The sequence below is a fragment of the Scyliorhinus canicula genome, chromosome 4 (genome assembly GCF_902713615.1).
Source record: "Scyliorhinus canicula chromosome 4, sScyCan1.1, whole genome shotgun sequence".
Taxonomy (NCBI): domain Eukaryota; kingdom Metazoa; phylum Chordata; class Chondrichthyes; order Carcharhiniformes; family Scyliorhinidae; genus Scyliorhinus; species Scyliorhinus canicula.
In genome coordinates this window covers 184,402,968-184,423,753 of record NC_052149.1, presented here as the reverse complement: position 1 = coordinate 184,423,753, position 20,786 = coordinate 184,402,968, and the positions used below count along the sequence as shown (strand labels likewise).

Sequence of the window (20,786 nt, the reverse complement as noted above, 5' to 3'; positions counted from 1 at the left end):
GCCATTCGGCCCATTGAGTCTGCACCGACCCACCTAAGCCCTCATTTCCACCCTATCCCCGGAACCCAATAACCCCTCCTAATCCTTTTGGACACAGGGCAATTTTGCGTGGCCAATCCACCTAACCTGCACGTCTTTGGACTGTGGGAGGAAACCGGAGCACACGGAGGAAACCCACGCAGACACGGGAGAACGTGCAGACTCCGCACAGACAGTGACCCAGCAGGGAATAAGGATCTAGCCTGATGTACTCTGTAAAAAGCTTAATACTAAACAAATTCACCTTTTCTCTTTCACAATTTCTGGAAAACCCTCAAGTATATGGTAAGACTTAGTTCTTCCCTGTTTCTTAGGAACATAGGATTTAGGAGCAGGCGTAGGCCATTCAATCCTGCTCAGCTATTTAATAAGGTCATGACTGATCTGTTTTGTGATTTCAATTCACTTTCCTGTCTATGTCTCCCATAACCCTTGACTCCCTTGTCTATCAAAAACCTGTCTTACTCTGTCTTGAATAAATTCAATGACTGTCTCCCCTGCTTTCTGGGGTAGAGGGCTCCACCCTCAACGAAAAAAAAAATCTCATCTCAGTCTTAAAGGAAAGACCTCTTATTCTTGAACTCCTTCCATTGTTGTAGTTCACAAATTGAAACACCTTTCTAGTATCCACCCTATCAAGTCCCCTAAGGATCATCTACGTTTCAATAAGATCACCCCTCATTCTTCTAAACTCCAATGGATATTGGACCACGTTGTTCAAATTTCTTCATAAAATTAGCTCTTTGTCCCAGAAATGAGTCAAGTGGACCTTCACTGTCCTGCTAATGCAATTATATACTTTTTCAAATAATTTTGTATCTATGTTCTATTTCTATCAGCTTCGTCTACTGGAAGCAGTCTTTTTTTAACCATTTCCTAATCTACTTGTTCTGATTGAAAAAAAAAGACCCAATTTGATTGTATATGTATGCCTTATACCAGGCAGCCTGCTAAACAAACAAAGCAAATATTGGGAATATGAAAAAAAAACCCAGAAAATGCTGGAAATACTCTGCTGATCTGGCAACCTATATGGATAGAGGAAAACTGAGTTAAAGTTTCACCTTTTTATCAGAAGCTTCCCAATACGTCTGCTTTGTACTTAAAGCTTCAGTATTCTTCCTGGAGTATGGAAGAGCTCAATAAAGCACACACTTCTCTGAAGTATTATCAAGATTTTATTTAAGCTATCCATTACCTCTTAACTTTTATATTTTGGGCTTGTGATTAAAGGTGTTGTCTTTAATGCTGTGTACCTCCAAATTCATCAGCTCTTCTATTGCGCTAAGCCTGCTTCTATTCAGAGATAATTACTGCTTTTATTTTACCAAAAAGCATCACCGTCGCTTATTAGCATTGGATTTCACATGCTACTTTTTAATTCATTTCTTCTTCTTGTCAATATCCCTGAGAAAAGTGCAGAAATATCCAATTTCTTCTTTTTCCTGAGTCTAACAAGCTCATATCTAGCATTGGATGGCATTCCACTTCTATTGTAAGTAAATTTATTTTTTGTTTTCCAAATCGGTGCCACCTTGATGATATCTTTTCTATTCTAAAAGTATGTCTGCTCTCTTCCCAACAGAATCAATCACTTCTCCCAAAAGTTCGGAATTTGTTGAAAATTTTAGTGAACAGCTTTTGGCTTTTAAGTAAGGCCGTTTTTAATGTCAAAGTTTTAGCCATCAAACATCTCTTGGTTCTTACAATTTTTTTAATTTATTTTAATTGTATTCATGGTACTCGCCTCAAACTCTGAAGTTGGGCAGTTTCTGAAATGTCAGCAATAACATCCATCTTGTCTCATTTGGGGTGACTCTTGACATTCTGTTCATAATTAACAGGGATCACTCAAAGTGTTGTTAGTTGCAGCACTCGGGAGATAATGTGTGATCCTGCTCAAGGATTTCGTAATAAGAAAAACTTAAGAATCATAGAATTAAGCAACTTGGGATGACATCCAGCCTATCATGCCTATGTTACTTCTTCAAATGAGCTACCCAATTGGATTCCCTCCCCTGCTGCTTCCCCCTAACATTGTAAATATTTCCTCTTCAGGTTTTTATACAATTATCTTTGGAAAGTTACTATTGAATCTGCTTCAGTAGTACATTTCTGATTATCGTAACTCGCGGAGCATGAGCATTTCTTCTCTTGTTCATTGTTTCTAATTGTGTTAAATCTGTGCTGTCTGGTTATTGCCAATTAAAATGGTTTCTTGTTTATCTGATCAAAATGGTTTATAATTTTGAAAGTATGTTCTGAAATTGACCTGAAGGGTATGCCTTTAATCTGAGTAACTAAAAACTTAAGTCATGTTGTCTAATTAATGCTGTTTTGGCTGTCTACATTTACAACACATTAATACTCAAGTATTGTAATAATATTCTGACAGCAAAATGAGGATGAAAATATTATTAACCAATATTACTGATGTCTGTTTTAGCAATTGGAAATGCATATGCTATACTGAGTAACCCAGAGAAAGAAAACAATATGATCAATATGGAAAGGAACCACCAACTGTCTGTAGTCCTTCTGCCAACTATTCAAAGTATTACAGAGAATTTGAAGCAGATATAACACCTGAAGATTTGTTCAACATCTTCTTTGGTGGAAGATTCCCCACAGGTTTGTGTTAGTATTGTACAAAATTATTTCAACTATAATAATCGTGGTGCGCTGGGCTAACTGGGAATTATCCTACATCTTCACTTGTAATCAAGGATTTCTTATTTAAATCTTTCATTATGAATGTGTAGATTTCTATGGTCTGCAATTGATTTTTTTTTTTGGCTCAGGCTGCTTTCCTTAAAGAGACCAAATCCATTAATGATCAATGGATCAAAAATTCTCACAACAAAATGAAAGAAAGGGAAATAAGGGAATATATAGGAAGGACCCTTAGAATGGGCAGTGGCGTGGCGAGGCACATGTCTTGGATTTCAAATTACTCATGGCTATAAATAATTTCTGAATAGATTATATTTAGTAGTCCAAACTTTATCTGCAGCATTAATGAAGTGGAACTACAAAACTGCTCAATGGGTCACATGCCCCTAGCTAGAGTACGCTCCATATCAGATAAAAGAATATGCTGCAGAAATTTCACTGTAGCTTGATATGAAGACTCTTGCACAGAGTACGTAATTACCAAGTCCAGGTCATCAGCTGACCCAAAAATAATTATTGAAATGAGTGTATGCTGATCATTTATTGTTACGGTAACAGAGTTATGTTCCCGGACTAGCAATACAGACCCTTGGACTGATGCACTGGAGACTGATGATAAAATCCCACCACAACACCGTGGGAATATAAATTTGGTTAATTAACTAAATCTGAAGTTAAAAAGCTCATTGGTTATGGTGACCGTGAAACGACTGGATTGCCTTTAAAAACCCATATGGTTGGTTCATTTAATATTATCTCAGGAAAGAAATCTGCCATTCCTTCTTGATCTGGCATATATATTGTTAACTGCTCTTTTAAATTGCTGAGAAAGCCACTCGGTTGTGTCAAATTACTGTGAAAATCTATTAATAAAACAGATCTAACCATGCAGCATTGATATCTGCATTTTGCGTGTCTAGGCACGCATCTTAAGCAACCCTGCTTCTGGTTAATGTCTGGAAGAACTGTCCCACAGCTTAGTCAAGCAACAGTCTGCTGTGCTGCAGTAATACTTAGAAACTTAGAAAATTATACATTTGAGCTAATGTCCCCAACTCTCCATCCCATCCCATCTTCTGGTATACCCATCTGGTGGGTGGTTGGGAGGGAGCAGCCATCAGTATACCTCCATGTTGAAGACTTCAACATGCTTCAGCAAGAGTGGCTTGATAGCCCCTCCTGACCTGAGTCGTGAGAAGGTAACCAGCAGACTGGACCTGCAACAGGTAGTGAGAGAACCAGCATGAGGGAAACATCTTCCCAACCTCATTCTCATCAATCTTTCTGTTAGAAGTTCATTTACCTGTGAATGAAGGCCTGTCAAAGGAGGCCTGTCCCCCATTTGTGCATCCTTAGCAATAATGGACTAGAGGTTAAAGGTGCAAGGCGCGATGCTACAGGATGTGGAGGTGGTCCTCTCGAGGCTGAGTGACCAAATTGCCTCCCTGGAAATGGAAATGGAGATGCCATGGGTGGCCGGGTATAACAAGGCACCAAAAGCCAAGCAGGACGATCTGGCGAATCACTCTAAAAGGTGGAACTTGAGAATCTTGGGGCTGTCAGAGGATCTGAAAGGCACAAATTCAATGGTATACATGTCGCAGATGATAGGGACGATAGTGCGGGAGGGTGGAATGACATTCTGTTATGGGAGCGGCGTTTTCAGAACCCCAAAATGTATTATGGCGTTCAACCAACCCCCACCTTAATGTATTGTTTCTTTTGAAGCACACGGCTTGTTCTCCAGGTGTGGTACTAGAGTTATGGACACGTGGGTTTTTAAACATAACAATATTTATTCCATGAATTCAACTTAACCTTCTTAAATTAACATTGGATCCCTTAACACCCCTTACTTAAAATAATACAACACTAAATAATTCCTCAAAATGTTACTTCAAACCTCCAAAAGACTTAACACTTTAAGCAGAAACCCATCCGGTTAAAGACATTACTATTATGAGTTTAAATCACCCAAATGATTCAGAGATATTCTATTCTGGCAAAGATCACAGCAGATCCAGCTTACTGCAAACACAGGCACACCCAAGCTCTTTTCTCAAAACTGGCTTTCTCCTTTCAAAACAGCTCACAGCAAACCAGCCAGGCACTTTTCAGCTGCTTTCTCAAACTGAAACTAAAAGCAGAAGTGATCACCTCTCAGCACCCCCCCCCCCCCCCCCCCCCCTCTGACATCACTTCATTAATATGAGCTGCTCTATTTCTTAAAGGTACATCGCTTAAACATCCATTTCTTAAAGATACTCTCACATGACAATTCCCTCCGGAATTGAACCTTGCCCACAGGTAGCTCAGGCAAAAGCCCCGTGCTGGTGTACCACCGCTTGCGATCATCGCGCGCTTTCAAAGCTATCAAGGGAAGGAAAGGGTCCTGCAGTGGGTAAAGGACCATTGGGATTATAAATGGGAGGACCACACCATGAGACTCTATACCAGGATATGGAAATGGAGCTGGCGCAGAGGCATGTGTATTCAACAAGGCCAAGGCTGCGTTGTACAGGAGCAATATTTGATTTGGTGTGGTATACCCTGCATGCCTTCAAGTCACTTAGGATTCTAAATGCTACCATTTTGATGCGCGAGAGGCGGGGCAGACATTTGTGAAGAAGCATGGACTGGGGTGGGTTGAGCTAACTGAAATGGACTTGTGAGATTTATGTTTGTGGTGTGGGTTTGGGATTTGTTGGAGTGCTTTTTGGGCATTCTGGAGTTAGAATTTGTATTTTTACTGTTGTAGGATGGGTTTCTTTTACTATTAAAGTTGAATGTGGTGGGGGCTGGTTGGTGTTATGGCTATTTGTTCTGTTTTTACTCTGAGTGGGGGCCACCCTGCTAGCTGTATAGTTAGTTAACAGGAGTGGACTGGTGGGGGTTACTGCAGCTCAGACTTTGGGGTGGAGGGGAGGTTTAAGGATGAGTTTAGGGTTTTTGTGGTTTTGTTTTTGTTTTGTTTGGGGTTGAGGGAAGGGGTGCCTTTGTTTACCGTGCTGTTTTCTGGTTTATTTGGGGGGGGGGGGGGCAGGGGGTGCTCTCTGACAGTGGCTACAACTATTCTATTCTGATGGGGGGAGTTGGTCGCCATCTTGAGTGGGCTTGACATCGGCACTGAGTGGAACTGGATACCCCACGTGGTGGGAATTGTTAAAGTTAATAAAATGATATCTTGCTTTATTTTGGCGGGCAAGATCCCATGGTTTCATAGGATGTTTCTGCAGCGGGAGAGGCAGTCGGGGGGTGGCGGGTGGGGGGGGGGGGGGGGTTCGGTAGTGCTGCATAATTTGTTATTTTATTATTGGGTTGCGAACATTGAAAAAGTACAGGGGTTGTTTAAGGATCCGGATTCCTTTTGGAGGTGGAGGGAGGTGAATGATGTATGGAACTAATTTGAATGCATTGGTTACTGCTCCACTTCCATTTCTCCCCCACCCCCCTCAAATTTACTTCAAGCCCGGTAGTGGTGGCCACTCTGAGAATATGGAGACAGTTGGGCAACAATTTAAGCTGGGCACCATGTCGGTGTTGGCCCCAATCTGCAGAAATCATCTCTTTTTGTATCAGGGGTTTGGACTCGTCGTTTGGGAATGGGGGAGGCAAGAACAGGAGAGGTTTGGGGGCCTATTTATAGAGGGGAAATTTGACAGTTTTGAGGAGTTGCTCAAATTCCAACTCCCAATGACTAACGTATTGGTTTTTTCAGGTCCATGGCTTTTTGCACAAGGAAATTTGTTTCCCTTGGCATCCTTGCCCTCTCTTTTGAATAGAGTCCTTTCGCTGGCTGAGTTGGGGGAGGGGAAGATATCAGATATTTATGGTTGGATGTTGCCGATGGAGCAGGCTTTGTTGGATGATGTAGAAAGGAAATGGGAGAGGAACTGGGTCTAGTTTTTGATTAGGGAGGGGTTGTGGAGTGAGGCTCTCAACAGGGTCTGGGGGCTGGTTTAGCACACTGGGCTAAAGAGCTGGTTTGTAATGCAGAACAAACACAGCCAGCAGCGCGGGTTCAATTCCTGTACCAGCCTCCCCGAACAGGTGCCGGAATATGGCGACTAGGGGCTTTTCACAGTAACTTCATTGAAGCCTACTTGTGACAATAAGTGATTATTATTATTAGGGTCAACTCCATCTCCACGTGTGCAAGGCTCAGCTTGATTCAGTTCAAGATGATGCATTGGACACATCTGACTAGGGTGCAGGTGAGTGATTTTTTTTTCTGGGAGTGGAGGATAAGTACGAGCATTGTCCTCTGTGGTCGACGAATCATACACACATGTCCTGGCCATGTCATAAACTGGTAAGCTTTTGGGTCGTCTCCTTCAACCCCATGTCAGGGGTTCTTGGGATTGAGCTGGAGCCATGCCCACCAGTGGCTATTTTTGGCGCTTCAGACTTGCTGGAGCTGTAGGTGCGGATGAAGGCGGGTGCTCTCGCTTTTGCCTCATTAATAGCCCGGATGCAAGTTTTGCTTGGGTGGGGGACTCCCGTTCCTCCCAGCGCTTCATCCTCATAATCTATAGGTCCCCAAACAGTAGTTCTGCAGTGGGACACAGTATAAACCACGAAATATGGGGGCTTGCAAGAAAGGTACGGCGATAATAGTGGGTGATTTTAATATGTACTGAGACTGGAGGAATCATATTGGCAAGTGTAGCCTGGAGGCTGAGCTCATTGAATGTATTAGAGATTGTTTCCTGGAACAATATGTTGGAGAACCAAACTGGGAGCAGGCTACTCTGGATTTGGTATTGTGTAATGTGGAGGGATTAATTAATGGCCTCATAGTTAAGGATCCACTAGAGTGTAGTGACCGTAGTATGGTAGAATTCAAAAATCAGTTTGGGGGTGAGAAAGTGGAAGGGTAAAAGGTAGGACAGCTAATGGGCAGTGGTAGATGTTTAAGGCTATACTCAATTTCTCACACCAAAAATGTATCCCAGTGAGGAATGAAGATGGTAAGAGGGGTAAAAAACATCCATGGCTAAACAAGGAAGTAAAGGGCACGATAAAGACAAACACTTAAGTTGTATCATATTGCAAAGGCCAGTAGCAGGCTAGAAGACTGGGAAACTTTCAAACATAAACAAAGGGATGCCAAAAAAGTAACAAAAAGAACTAAGGTAAATTCTGAAAAAAAAACTAGCTCGTAATATCAAGAAGGATAGCGAAAGCTTCTACAGGTATATAAAAAGGAAGAGAGTCGCTAAGGTGAATGTTGGCCACTTGGGAAGATGAAACCAGTGAGTTACTAGTGGGGAACACAAATAGCAAAGATGCTAAATCAATACTTTGCCTCAGTTTTCACTGTGGAGGATACTAGTACCATTCCTATAGGAACGGGCAATTCAGAGCTAATAGAAAGGCTGGAACTTGGAACAATCAGCATCAATAGAGAAACAGAACTCGACAAACTCTTGGGATTGAGGGCAGACAAGTTCCCCGGGCCTGATGGCCTACATCCTAGGCTGTTAAAGGAAGTGGCAGTGGAAATAGTGGATCCATTGGTTATAATATTCCAATATTCCCTGGACACAAGAGAGGTTGCAGTGGATTGGAAAATAGCTAATGTAACGCCCTTATTCAAAAAGGGAGGGAGGCAGAATGTGAGCAATTACAGACCAGTTAGTTTAATATGTGGCGTTGGAAAATTGTTAGAATCAATTATCAAGGACATAATATCAGGACATTTGGAAAGTCAAAGAGCTATCCATCAGAGTCAGCATGGTTTTATGAAGGGTAAATCATGTCTGACTAATTTGCTAGAGTTCTTCGATGATGTAACAAGCAAAATGGATAATTGGAATCCTGTAGATGCAGTATATCTGGACTTCAGGAAAGCATTGGATAAGGTGCCGAACAAAGGTTAATTCACAAGGTGAAATCACATAGGATTAGGGGTAACTTGTTAGCTTGGCAAGAAGACTGGCTGACAGACCGAGACAGAGAGTCTGAATCAATGTTTTTTTTTCTGGATGGCAAGATGTAACTAGTGGGGTGCCACAGGGTTTGGTCCTTGGGCCCAGCTATTTATAATCTATATTAATGACTCAGATACAGTAATAGAAGGTTCTAGAGCCAAATTTCAATAGGTGGGACAGTAAGTTGCAATGAGGAAATAGCCTTGCAAATGGATATAGATAGGTGAGGAGAGTGGGCCAAAATGTGGCAGATGAAGTTTAACGTGGATAACCGTGAGGTCATGCATTTTTATCGAGAAAATGGGAAGGCAACTTATTATCTCAATGGGGAGAGACTTCGAGGTGCTCCGATGCTGAGGGATCTGGGTGCCCTCATGCATGAGTCACAGAAAACTAGCATGCAGATGCAGCAGGTAATAAGGAAAACAAATGGAATGTTGGCATTTATGTCAAAAGAAATTGAATATTAAGGTAAGGAAGTGTTGTTGCAACTCTACAAAACATTGGTGAGACCGCACCTGGAGTATTGTGCACATTTTTGGTCCCCTTATTTGAAGAACGATGTAGTGGCATTGGAGGCAGTTCAGAGGAGGTTCACTAGATTGATTCCAGAGATGAGAGGCGGGATTCTCCGACCCCCCCCCCTCCCCCGCCGGGTGGGAGAATCGCCGGGGGTCGGCGTGAATGCCGCCCCCGCCGCCCTCCTAACTCTCCCATCCACCAAAAATTGCCCCGGCGTGAGTCGCGCCGCCCGCCTCGGAGAATGGCGGGGTCCGACGCGACTCAATGGGTCCCGGTGCTGTCCAAATTCTCCGGCCCGCGATGGGCCGAAGTCCCGCCCATTCTTTGCCGGTTTCGCAGGCGTAAATTAGAGTAGGTCCCTTACCGGCGGGACCTGGCGGCGCGGGCGGGCTCCGGGGTTCATGGGGGATCTGGCCCCTGGAGGTGCCCCCATGGTGGCCTGGCCCGCGGTCGGGGCCCACCGATCCGCGGGCGGGCCTGTGCCGTGGGGGGCACTTTATTGTTCTGCACCAGAGATCGTGGTCTTCCGCCATACTCGGTGCGGAAGCGATTCCCTCTGCGCATGTGCGGGGATGACGCTAGCACACGCTGGTGCTCCCGCTCATGCGCCGACTTGCGCCAGCCGGTGGAGGCCCTTCGGTGCCGGTTGGCGTGGCGCCAAGCCCCTTTCCCGTTGGCCAGCGGGGCGCCAACCACTCCGGGCGGACCTAGCTCCTGAAGGTGCGGAGGAGGGCCGGGACCCCCCGCCCCGCTGGGTAGGGGAGAATCCCGCCCGAGGGGTTTGTCATGTGAGTAGAGATTGAGCAGTTTAGGCCTGCTCTCTATCGAGTTTAGAAGAATGAGGGGAAGTCAAATTGAGGTAAACAAGACGTTAAAAGGTATGGATAAGGTAGTCTTAGAGCAGATGCTTCCTCTTGTGGGCCATTAGAACAACATATAACATACAGTGCAGAAGGAGGCCATTCGGCCCATCTAGTCTGCTGCGACCCACTTAAGCCCTCACTTCCACCCTATCCCAGTAACCCAATAACCCCTCCTAACCTTTTGTTTTGGTCACAATCTACCTAACCTGGACGTCTTTGGACTGTGGGAGGAAACCGGAGGAAACCCACGCAGACACGTGGAGAACATGCAGACTCTGCACAGACAGTGACCCAGAAGGGAATCGAACCTGGGACCCTGGCGCTGTCAAGCCACAGTGCTATCCACTTGTGCTGCCCGGTCTTGTAAAACGAGAGGTCACAATCTTAGAATAAGAGGCAGCAAATTTAAAGCAGATTTGAGGAGAAACTAGGTCTACTAAAGAGTTGTGAATCTATGGAATTCGCTACCCCAGGGTGCAGTGGATGCTGAGACAGTGAGTACATTTAAGGAGCAGTTAGATTTTTAATTGGTAATGGATTGAAGGGTTATGGAGAGCGGGCAGGACAGCAGAGTTGAGACCATGATGGGATCAGCCATGATCACATTGTGAAGGTGTTTCGGCTCGGGAGGCTAGAATGCCTGCTCCTGCTCCTAGTTCATGTGTTCTAGGGAGGTGATGCTCTGGCTGGTTTTGCCATCCAGCCCTTGGTTTTTAACATTGTAGGTAACTGATGAACACATCAGCCATGATCGAATGGTAGAGCAGATTCGATGGGCTGAATGGCCTAATTCTGCTCCTATATCTTCTGATTGAGTGACCTTATGGAATTTTTGTACTTGAAGAAGGTCAGGTACATCATGAGGGTGTCGGCAGAAGGGCTCTACTTGAGATGGCAGCCTTTCATTTCCTATTTCGGGGAGCTGATTACTGGCAAATGATGGGGTGGCGGGGCGTTTCTTGTTAGGTTTGCTTTTGGAAGCTGGGAGAGATTACTGGATTTGTATTTGTTATGTGTTGTGGTTGTACAGTGTTCAGTAGCATTTGCAACTCTCTGGATAATGATGCAACATGTGCTCACATGCAGCAAGATCTGGACAACGTGAAGGTTTGGATTGATAAATGGCAAGCAACACTCCTGCCACGCAAGTCCGAGACAGTGAACATTTTGGACAGAAGAGAATTTAACCATCACCCCTTTTTATGTGCAGCAGCATTATTCTCACAGTCGTCCACCATCAGCATTCTAGAAGTTGCCAAAGACCTGAATCTTAACTAACCAACTACATGAATACAGTAAACTCTAAAGCAGGTCAGAGGCTTGGAATTCTGCAGTGGGTAACTTACCACCTGACACCTCAAAGCTGTCCACCCTCTACAGGCACAAGTCAGTGATGGAATACTGTTCATTTGCCTGAATGAATGCAACTCCAACAACGATGTTCCGAGAGAAATTAGTCTGCTTGGTCAGTACATCATTCACCATCTTAAATATCCACGCTCTCCACCACCCGCAGCAGTGTGTGCCATCTACATGATGCTGATTGCAATAACCTGCCAAGGCTCCTTCGGCAGCACCTTCCAAACTCGTGACCTCGACCACCGAGAAAGTGCCCAATTCTTTTATTTTCTCCAATTAATGGGCAATTTAGTGTGATCAATACACGTATCCTGCACATCTTTTGGGTTGTGGTGGTTAGACCCACGCAGACACGAGGGAAATGTACGAAGTCCACACGGACAGTGAGCTGTGGCCGGGATTGAACATGGGTCATCGGCGCCGTGAGGCAGCAGTGCTAACCACTGCGCCACTGTGCCGCCTATAAATTGTGAATGGCAAGTTAAATATAGAAATGGGCTGTCTGAACCTTAACTGGAATTGTAATTTTACTTGGTCTGGACATGAAGAAAAATCCCATAAACCTTGAGGATGTATAGCCTGCGACACTTTCTTCATTTCTGCTTTTTGTTCTTCACCGAGTTATCGGAAAAAAGCTTTCTGTTTATGCCAAACTGATTGCGTGAACATCAATTATCTCATCCCAAGCCTGATGAAACCCCAATTCATTTTGAGAACGTTGGCAAATGGTTTGTTTCAAGCCTATATCCCAAAGGGAAAAGAGTGCTGCTTTTATCGATGAGCATATTGGCAAATCACTGAAAAGGAGGAAGTCAGCATCTCCGCATTTGCTGACGAGGACCATAAGAGAACAGAGGATTGCAAATATGAAATCGAGCTGTAGAATTTGGCCTGGAGCTGGAAGTTAAAAATGTGAATAGCTTTGTAGTTCGAAGTAGTCTGAAAGAAAGGTGATGCCAAAAACAAGTTTGAACGCTATAGGAGGGATCAAGTGGCTAGCTTATTTTTTTCTATGTTTTTGAGGAGAAAGGGGGGTCTCAATTAAACATTATTTATTTATAGTTGTGTCTCTAGATCATTTGCTGTCTCTGGATTAAAGCAGGCTTCATGCTGTCACTTATTTCTCAATCTGGCTTTGTAAAGATTGGACGAGTTATATGAGGGCATGAGATCGTGAAGTCTTATTGCTACATTTCCGGTTTATGATATATATTGAGATAGTAGGCAGTAATGGACAAAAATCGAAGATATTTGAACCTATGTTATGTGAGTAAACAGCACTAATGAATCCAAGACAACATCAAAAACAGATTCAAAATTTGGCATTTATTAAATATTTTGCTGAGTGTACATTCTGTAGGTATCTACATATGTTATGGTTTACGTTTAGTATGAAAATGTAGCTGTCTCTTTAAAAGAAGAACAATAATGTTAATTGTACTGTTGGACTTCTGATCTGTTTTGCACCTTGAAATTGCTAATGGAGTAGCGTCCTGATGGCTCTATCTTTTCACCAGGTAATATTCATGCTTACACAAATGGAAGAACAACATACACCCATGTTTATCGTCGACGCCGTCGTATGAATGATAGGGCAGAGGAAGAAGAACATGAGAATAGAACTCAGGTAAATGTCAATATTTCTGAAGTAGGATATGAGGTAGCAGATGTATGAGAACACCACCAACTGCATGTTTGCCTCCACACCATCCCCATCCTGATTTGGAACTATATTGAGGTTCCTTTACTGTTGCTAGGTCAAATTTTCAGAACTCCCTTCCTAACAGCACTGTGGGTATACCTACACCACATGGACTGCAGTGGTTCAAGAAGACAGCTCACCACCACCTTCCCAAGGGCAATTGGGAATGGTAAATAAATGCTGGCCTAGCCAGCAACACTCACATCCCTGAAAGAATAAAAAGCAACCACTGGACAAGCCTTTGCAGTTGGATCGATGCGTTCAAATCTGTGGTAAAATATATTCATTACAGTAGTGTGATTTCACTTCCCTTCTCCGCTTGAATCTGAATATCATCCAGTTAGGGGTAGTGTTGCTGAAAAATCTGGTGTCACAAATCATCAGACCTTTTGTATAATAATAGCCATTTATTGTCACAAGTATGAAGTTACTGTGAAAAGCCCCTAGTTGCCACATTCCGGCGCCTGTTCGGGTAAGCTGGTACGGGAATTGAACCCACGCCTTGTTCTGCATCACGAATCAGTGAGCTAAACCAGCCTTGTATGCTGAAGAATCTGGGAGTGAGGATCTTTTGTAACATATAATATGCAGACCGATTATTTTTTAAGAGCTCAGCTACATTAGTAAAATAATCTTTGCTGATAAAGCATGATATGTGGAGAACAAAATTAAGATGCAGCATGCATAATAAATAAAGCAAAGAAAATAGTTGCTGAGAAACAATATTATGATGTTGAGATTTTTTAAAATGCTGAAAACAAGATTTCATCCATTGTGGTTGATGTCAATTAGCGATTCCTTAACTGACCACTTTCTTTTCTTGCACATTTCGCAGGGAACTTGTTCAGTATTTTTGCAGCTGTTGCCGGTTTTTATATTGGTACTTGTATCACTTGTAGCCCAATTGTCAGTGACGAATCCTCCTTACAGTCTTTACTACAAACCGTAAGTTTAATGCTTTTAAACTGTTAATGTGCAAAACAATTTTCTTGGATCAATTTGATATATTTTCACCCAAATGGGGGGAAAAAAACTTAAAAATTTGAAGCTACATGACCATGACTCTTAAATTGAAGTTGAATGTAAGAAATGTATGGAAACCTTTTTAAAGATATTTCATCATTCCATTTTTAAAAATTATGCTACCGGTAAATAGTTCAGTCTGAAAAAATGTTACTTGAATTATTCATTCAGGTGAGCAGATTTGCCAGCATCAAGTCTTGGTTAAATTAGTTGGAAAAAATGGACCGTTAAGCCTTGTGTCAATGGGATTTACGTTAAATGCAATCTACATTAACAGTGCTGATTGGTTTACATGACAAAAAAAAGCTATTCTATTTCTCTTCTGCATTATACTTCATAGAATGCAATGTACTCATAGAAAAAAACATAAATGTAAAAAGGTGCGCTACAGCTTTGCCACACACATAACTAGCTATCTTTTGCATGAAATTTTAAATCAGGCTCCCTCTGTCTGCCCAGGTGGAGGCGAGAACATGGCATTATTTAAAAGAAGACCTGGATCTTCTCCCTATGTTTCATCAACGTTCACTTAATCAACTAAAGCAAATTAATTGATTATTTACCTTATATTGTTTGTGGGACATTGTTTGAAATTGGTCATGTTCACCTACAAAATAATTTTTCCTCCCATGTGATGAACTCTGCAAAAATGAATTTTCTTGAAGTGCTTCAGACAATGTAAAAGGATCTATGTAAATGTAATTTATTTTCTTAATTTAAGCAAGGCTATAAAGGAAGCCTGACTGCAATTGGCACAAGAACTTTGATGCAAGACGGGGAATATTAATCACTGAGGGTTTCTTTTTCCAATTACTATTCAGCACCACACCCTCAAAAGTGAATGTGTACCGCCATTCGGAATAGGATTAGCCTTGGCTGTAGTGCATCCCTCCCTCAGTCACTCATAGTTGCTGCATGCAATGACTTTCTCTGTTGATACACAAAGATTAGTTGATTAAGAGAACAGGAGAACTGGATGTGCTCGTGAAATGTTTTTTCAACGTGCCTGGAGACGAGATTGGTGGAAGGGAGATTAAATTTCTCTGTGCCGATCCAATTTAGTGACATAACTATATTAAAACATACCTATATATGTGATATGCACTTGTTAATTTGTTAATATGTATGAGTTAATAGATCAATTTTATAGTTGTACAACCACAAGAGGGCAGAATTACATATTAATTACAGCGCTGGATCTGAAAATAACATGCTAAGAAATTGCTTTGGAAAGTTGGATACGTGTAAACTTGGAATGTATTTTTAACAGAATCCCTACAGTGTAACAGGAGACCAATCCGCCCATCGAGTCTGTGCCGACCCTTGGAAAGAGCATCCAAACTAGGCCCACACTCCCACCCTATCCCCGCAACCCCACCAACCTTCTGGACACCTTTGGACTTGCACATCTTTCCCTGAAAGAATGTTGCTGAACATTGTGATATTAGAAGGCTGTAACAAATGCTGGTCCTCCAAAATTTCCACACACCAGCTGGTATTGCACAATTATATACAAAAACAACCCCAGTGCAGATGCACCCTTCGACAGCAGAGCTAGCAGTTGACTTGCTTAAAAAGTACAACATAAAAGTGCAAGAAGAACTAAGAAATTTGACCTCCTTGTCCTTCATATTCATTCCTAGATTAATCGTAAATCAGGTTTGTACCATAGATGTTTTACTTGCATAGCAAAATTAGGTTTCTACATTGATCTATATGACCCGTGTAGCAAATAACTGTGTAATCCCTGTTCTAATTATTCAGATCATTGGGTCATATTTTGTCCAGAGAAACTGAACGCTTTAAAGTAGAATATTTTGTTGACAAAGGATTTGAGAAGGACTATCAAGGGATTGCACTAAAAAATTTGGAAAATAATGTTGAGAAGGACTACATCGATAACCTTCAAGGTAGCTGCCGGAAGGAAAAACAGCAAAGTAAGTATGCATTTAAAAGACCTAGCTTGCTCATGAAAAAAATGTTTTTCTCCCAATAGGATGGGAAGAGGGATACGGACCACGGAAGTGTAAGTGTAGAAGGTTTTATGTTAGACGGGCAGCATGGTTGACGTAGCCTTGTTGGTGTGTTGGGGAGTCGGGTGCTGAAGGGCCTGATCCTGTGCTGTACGTTTCTTTGTTCTTTGTTTGTTCTTTGCATTGTAACATTTTTTTTAAATCTAAAGACAGTCAGACTGACTGGCTGCAGATGTTTTCAGCTGTTTGAACATGCAGAAACATTTCTGTTGCAAGTGTTTAGAAATAGAATTTTGCATTTTAAACTGTAATAGGTAGATATGATCAATGTGTAAATACTCAGCTGAACCATGTGAGGGAGCCGTGTTACCATTAGTAAAAGATACAAGCTCACAACGGGTTGAAAGTCGGTCTCCTAGCATAAACTGTTGAAGCATCATTCACTTCATGGCAGACCTACTGAAACTTCCTTGAATAGTTGTCATTTCGCCACAGAAGCTAACCTCATTCAGCCACGAGCATCTGCACACCTAATTTAGTACTTCTTAAACAGGAATGCTAATTGTACCTGTAATGTTTTAGTGCATCTGATTCCAAAGTGTCGTGGTGATAATGTTATTAATAATCCAGAGGCCCTTGCTAATGCTCTGCGGATCAGGGTTCAAATCCTACCATGGCAGCTGGTGAAATTTCAAAGTAATTGATGATTAAATCTAGAATTATGATGACCATGAAACCATTGTTGATCATCATAAAACCCATCTGGTTCACGGGTGCTCTCAAAGAAATGCCATCCTTGCCTGGTCTGGTGTACAGCAGACTCCAGACTCTCACAATGTGGTTGACTCTAAAGTGCCCTCTGAAATGACTGAGCAAGCCATTAAGTTGTACCGAACCATGACGGAAAAGCCAATAAGAAATAAAACCGGACAAGCCACCCACATGGACCTATGAAATGACAATTGCCCAGACAACCCTGCCAAAATTGAGAGCAATGCTCCACAGACCAGTCAAATAACAACGCCAGAGACCTCTGACATCGTCCCTCAGTGATGTCTTATTCCATCAGCAGCAGCGACCCAATAGAAGCACAGGTGGCATAATGGTTTAGAGTGGCCTTGGGAGGCCTTAACAATGACTCTGGGACCCAATTAAGTCTCATGACAACAGGTCAGACATGAACAAGGAAACTTTGTGGTGAGGCCACCTACTGGTCTTCCTCAGCAGAATCACTAGCAAGGCACAGGAGATCCTCTGGATGGGGAACTTCAATGCCTAACACCAAGAGTGGTTCAATAGCTCCATTACTGACCCAACTATCTGAGCCCTGAAGGAATATCAGTTGGACTGGGGCTGTGCCAGTTGCTGAGGAAACCAACCTATTTGACCTTGCCCTCACCAATCTACCCATTAGAGATGCATCTGTCCATGAAAGTGTTGGTAGGAGAGACTGCTACACAGTCATGTGGAGACAAAGTCCCATCTTCTTACTGAGCATACTGCCCAACATGTTGTGTGACATGACTATCGTGGTAAATAGGATAGATTCCGAACCGATTTAGCGGCTCAAAACTGGACATTCATGAGGCGCTGTGGGCCATCAGCAGCAAAGTCATTTTTTTCCACCATAAACTGTTACCTCATGATGTGGCATATGCCTCACCATACCATGACCTTCAAGTTAATGGATCAATCCTGGTTCAGTGAAGAATCCAGGAGGGCATGCCAGGAGCAATGCCAGACGTGCCTAAAGGTGAGGGTGCAATCTGATGAAGCTACAACACAGCGACATGCATGCTAACAGTGGACAGAGCGAAGCTGTCCCACAACCAACAGATCAAATCAAAGCTCTGGAATCCTGCCACATCCATTCGTAAATGGTGGTGGACAATTAAACTAATTAAAAGAGGAGACTTTATCAATATCCCCACCCTCAATGATGAGGGAACCCAGCATATCAGTGTAAAAGACAAAACTGAAGCGTTTGTGTCCATCTTCAGCCTGAAATAGTACCAAGTGGATCTTGGCTTCCTCGTGAGGTTCCGAGCATCACAAAAGCCAGTCTTCAACCAATTTGATTTACTCCATGTGATATCAAGAAAGGACTGAAAGTACTGGTTACAGCAGAGATTATGGGCCCTGACAACATATGAAGTACCAAAGATGTGTGCCTCCAGACTAGTTACACCCTCACCCAAGCTGTTCCTACAAAGCTACAACAATGGCATTTGCCGTCAAAGTGGAAAACTGTACAGGTTGGCCTGTCCACAAGAAGTAGGACAAATCCAAGCCAGCCAATTACTTCACCCCATCAATCTACTCTTGATTATCAGAAAGGTTATGGAAGCTATTGTTAACAATACTATCAAGTGGCACTTGCGCAACAAAAATCTGCTCACCAGTGCTCCAGTTTGTTCAGCCAGAACCACTTGGCTCTGATCTCATTACAGCCTTGGTCCACAAAAGAGTTCAAAGAACTGAACTTCCAAGAGATGAGGTGAGAGTAACAGTCCTTAACATCAAGGCAAGTCTTTGACAAAATGTGGCACTAAGGAATCCTGGCAAAAGTCATTGGGATATAGGGAGAAAGCTCTCCATAGATGAAGTTGAAGTTATACTCAGCACAAATGATGGTTGTGATTTTTGGGAGACCAATCATTTTAGCCCCAGGACATTCCTGCAGACGTTCCTTAGGGTTGTGTCTAAGGTCTAATCACCTTTAGTTGTTTCATTAATGACCTTCCCACTCTCATAAGATCAGAAGCAGGTATATGCATCCAAGAAAGAGCAGCTTGCTTGATCAGCACCCATCTACTGTTATGATCCCAACTGCTGTTACTGGACAAGTTATATCTCAGAGTGCAACCTGCCTTGATAGATCCTAACTTTTTTCTTTTAGAAATCATGCAGATAAGTTATTGAACAAATTCACAGTAGTCAGCTGATGAACTTTTAATACAACAAATAAAATATTTATTAAAGCAAGAAAAATTAAATATTTGATACCAGACAAATGGTCTGGAAAGATCTCCATGCAAGAAGACAATTCAAATTCCCATTGTTCTTTACCCCAGTAATAACTTTACAGACGCACAAATCAGTGAAGTGTTACGGCTAGCGTAATACAAAGGCTTCTCGCTTGGACTAGCAGAGTTACAAATGCTTTTGTCCTGGTGAATTCCTGAACATTCATTTGACGCTTTTCACCTATCTCCTATCGAACCCTGACGTACCCAAACACCACACTCACTTCTTCAACCGCAGAGCAAACAAAAATGAGTTCTCTAAACTCCAGTCTTCCAATAGCAGCTCTGCTAAAACTCATCACTTTATGGAATCCTAGAACTGATTATTCAGTTAACAACTGTCCCAACTGCCTTGTTCTCGGAGAGCTTAAAATCCCTGTCTTTGTTCTCTGACCACACACTGGACTCCTCCCCACCCAACCCCAACTCCAGTCTTTTTCTGTCTGGCCCACTGTCGCGAACCAACAGTCAAACTTTTTTTTTCTCCACAGCCACTAAACTTTTGACCCATCTATTTAATTTCAGGGGTTGTAAACCCTCATTTAAAAAAATAAAAATAACCCAAAAGACCTGACCTTTTATTTAGCAATATATCCAGAGTCCCAGACACCAAAGCTCACAAACAACCTAAATGAAGCTGAAAACATTTTACCTTTCTTAACAAATATATAAAATTCAACTTTTAAAAAAAATACATTGTTCCTAACGCTACTACTTTAAATATTCATCCCTCTCCACCCCCTCTTCACCATTGACATGCAGTGGCAACAGTGTGTGCCACATATAAGTAGCTTGAGGATCCTTTAGCACCTTCTGAAGCAGTGACCTCTGCTACCCTGATGGAATACCTGTAAATTACTTTCTACGGAACAAGCCATCCAGACTTGGAACTTTATCGCCGTCCCTTTGCTGTCCATGAGTCAAAACCCTGAAACTTCCTCCTTAACAGTAGTGTGGGTTTACCTACAGTTGCGGTGTTTCAAGAAGGCAGCTGAACACCACCATCTTGAGGATAGGGTGGCACGGTGGCACAGTGGCTAGCACTGCTGCTTCACAGCACAGACCCGGGTTCAATTCCAGCCTCGGGTGACTGTGTGGAGTTTGCACTTTCCGTGTCTGCGTGAATTTCTTTCAGGTGCTCTGGTTTCCTCCCACAGTCCAAAGATGTGCAATTGAGGTGGGTTGAATGGCCTCCTGCACTGTAGGGATTCAGTGATAGTTGGGGGATGGGCAACAAAATACTGGCCTTCCAGCAATGCTCACATACCATGAAAGAATTCAAGCATAAAAGTAGGGATTTTTCTATGCACAATGTTCAGTACCTTTAGTAACTCTTTGGGCAACATTCATTCAGGTTTGGGCTAATAATTGGCAAGCAACATTCATGCCTCAGAAGTGCCAGATAATGACCATCTACAACAAAAGGGAATCTAACCATCTTCCCTTGATGTTCAACAGCATTCGTATCAGAGAAACCCCCACCATCAACATCCTGAAGGTTATCATTGACTAAACATAACCACACCAGTCAAATTTGTTGTTTCTACAAGAGAAGATCAGAGGCTGAGTTCTGCAAAGAGTAACTTCTCTCCTGACTCCCCAAAGCTAAGGCACAAATCAGGAATACAAGGGTATAATTTTGGAAATAGTGCTGAAGTGCAGTTGGTTAATGC

At 42.6% G+C, this 20,786-nt stretch overlaps 1 protein-coding gene across 1 annotated transcript in view; it reads left to right on the top strand.

Annotated features, from left to right (window-relative positions):
- LOC119965212 (dnaJ homolog subfamily C member 18-like) overlaps positions 1 to 20,786 on the top strand; it is a 55,980-nt gene that overhangs the window by 32,810 nt on the left and 2,384 nt on the right. Inside the window, 5 exon segments of the mRNA XM_038795654.1 lie at positions 2,486 to 2,527; positions 2,530 to 2,670; positions 12,907 to 13,016; positions 13,927 to 14,036; positions 15,879 to 16,051. Of these exon segments, the coding sequence (XP_038651582.1) occupies positions 2,486 to 2,527; positions 2,530 to 2,670; positions 12,907 to 13,016; positions 13,927 to 14,036; positions 15,879 to 16,051 (576 nt within the window).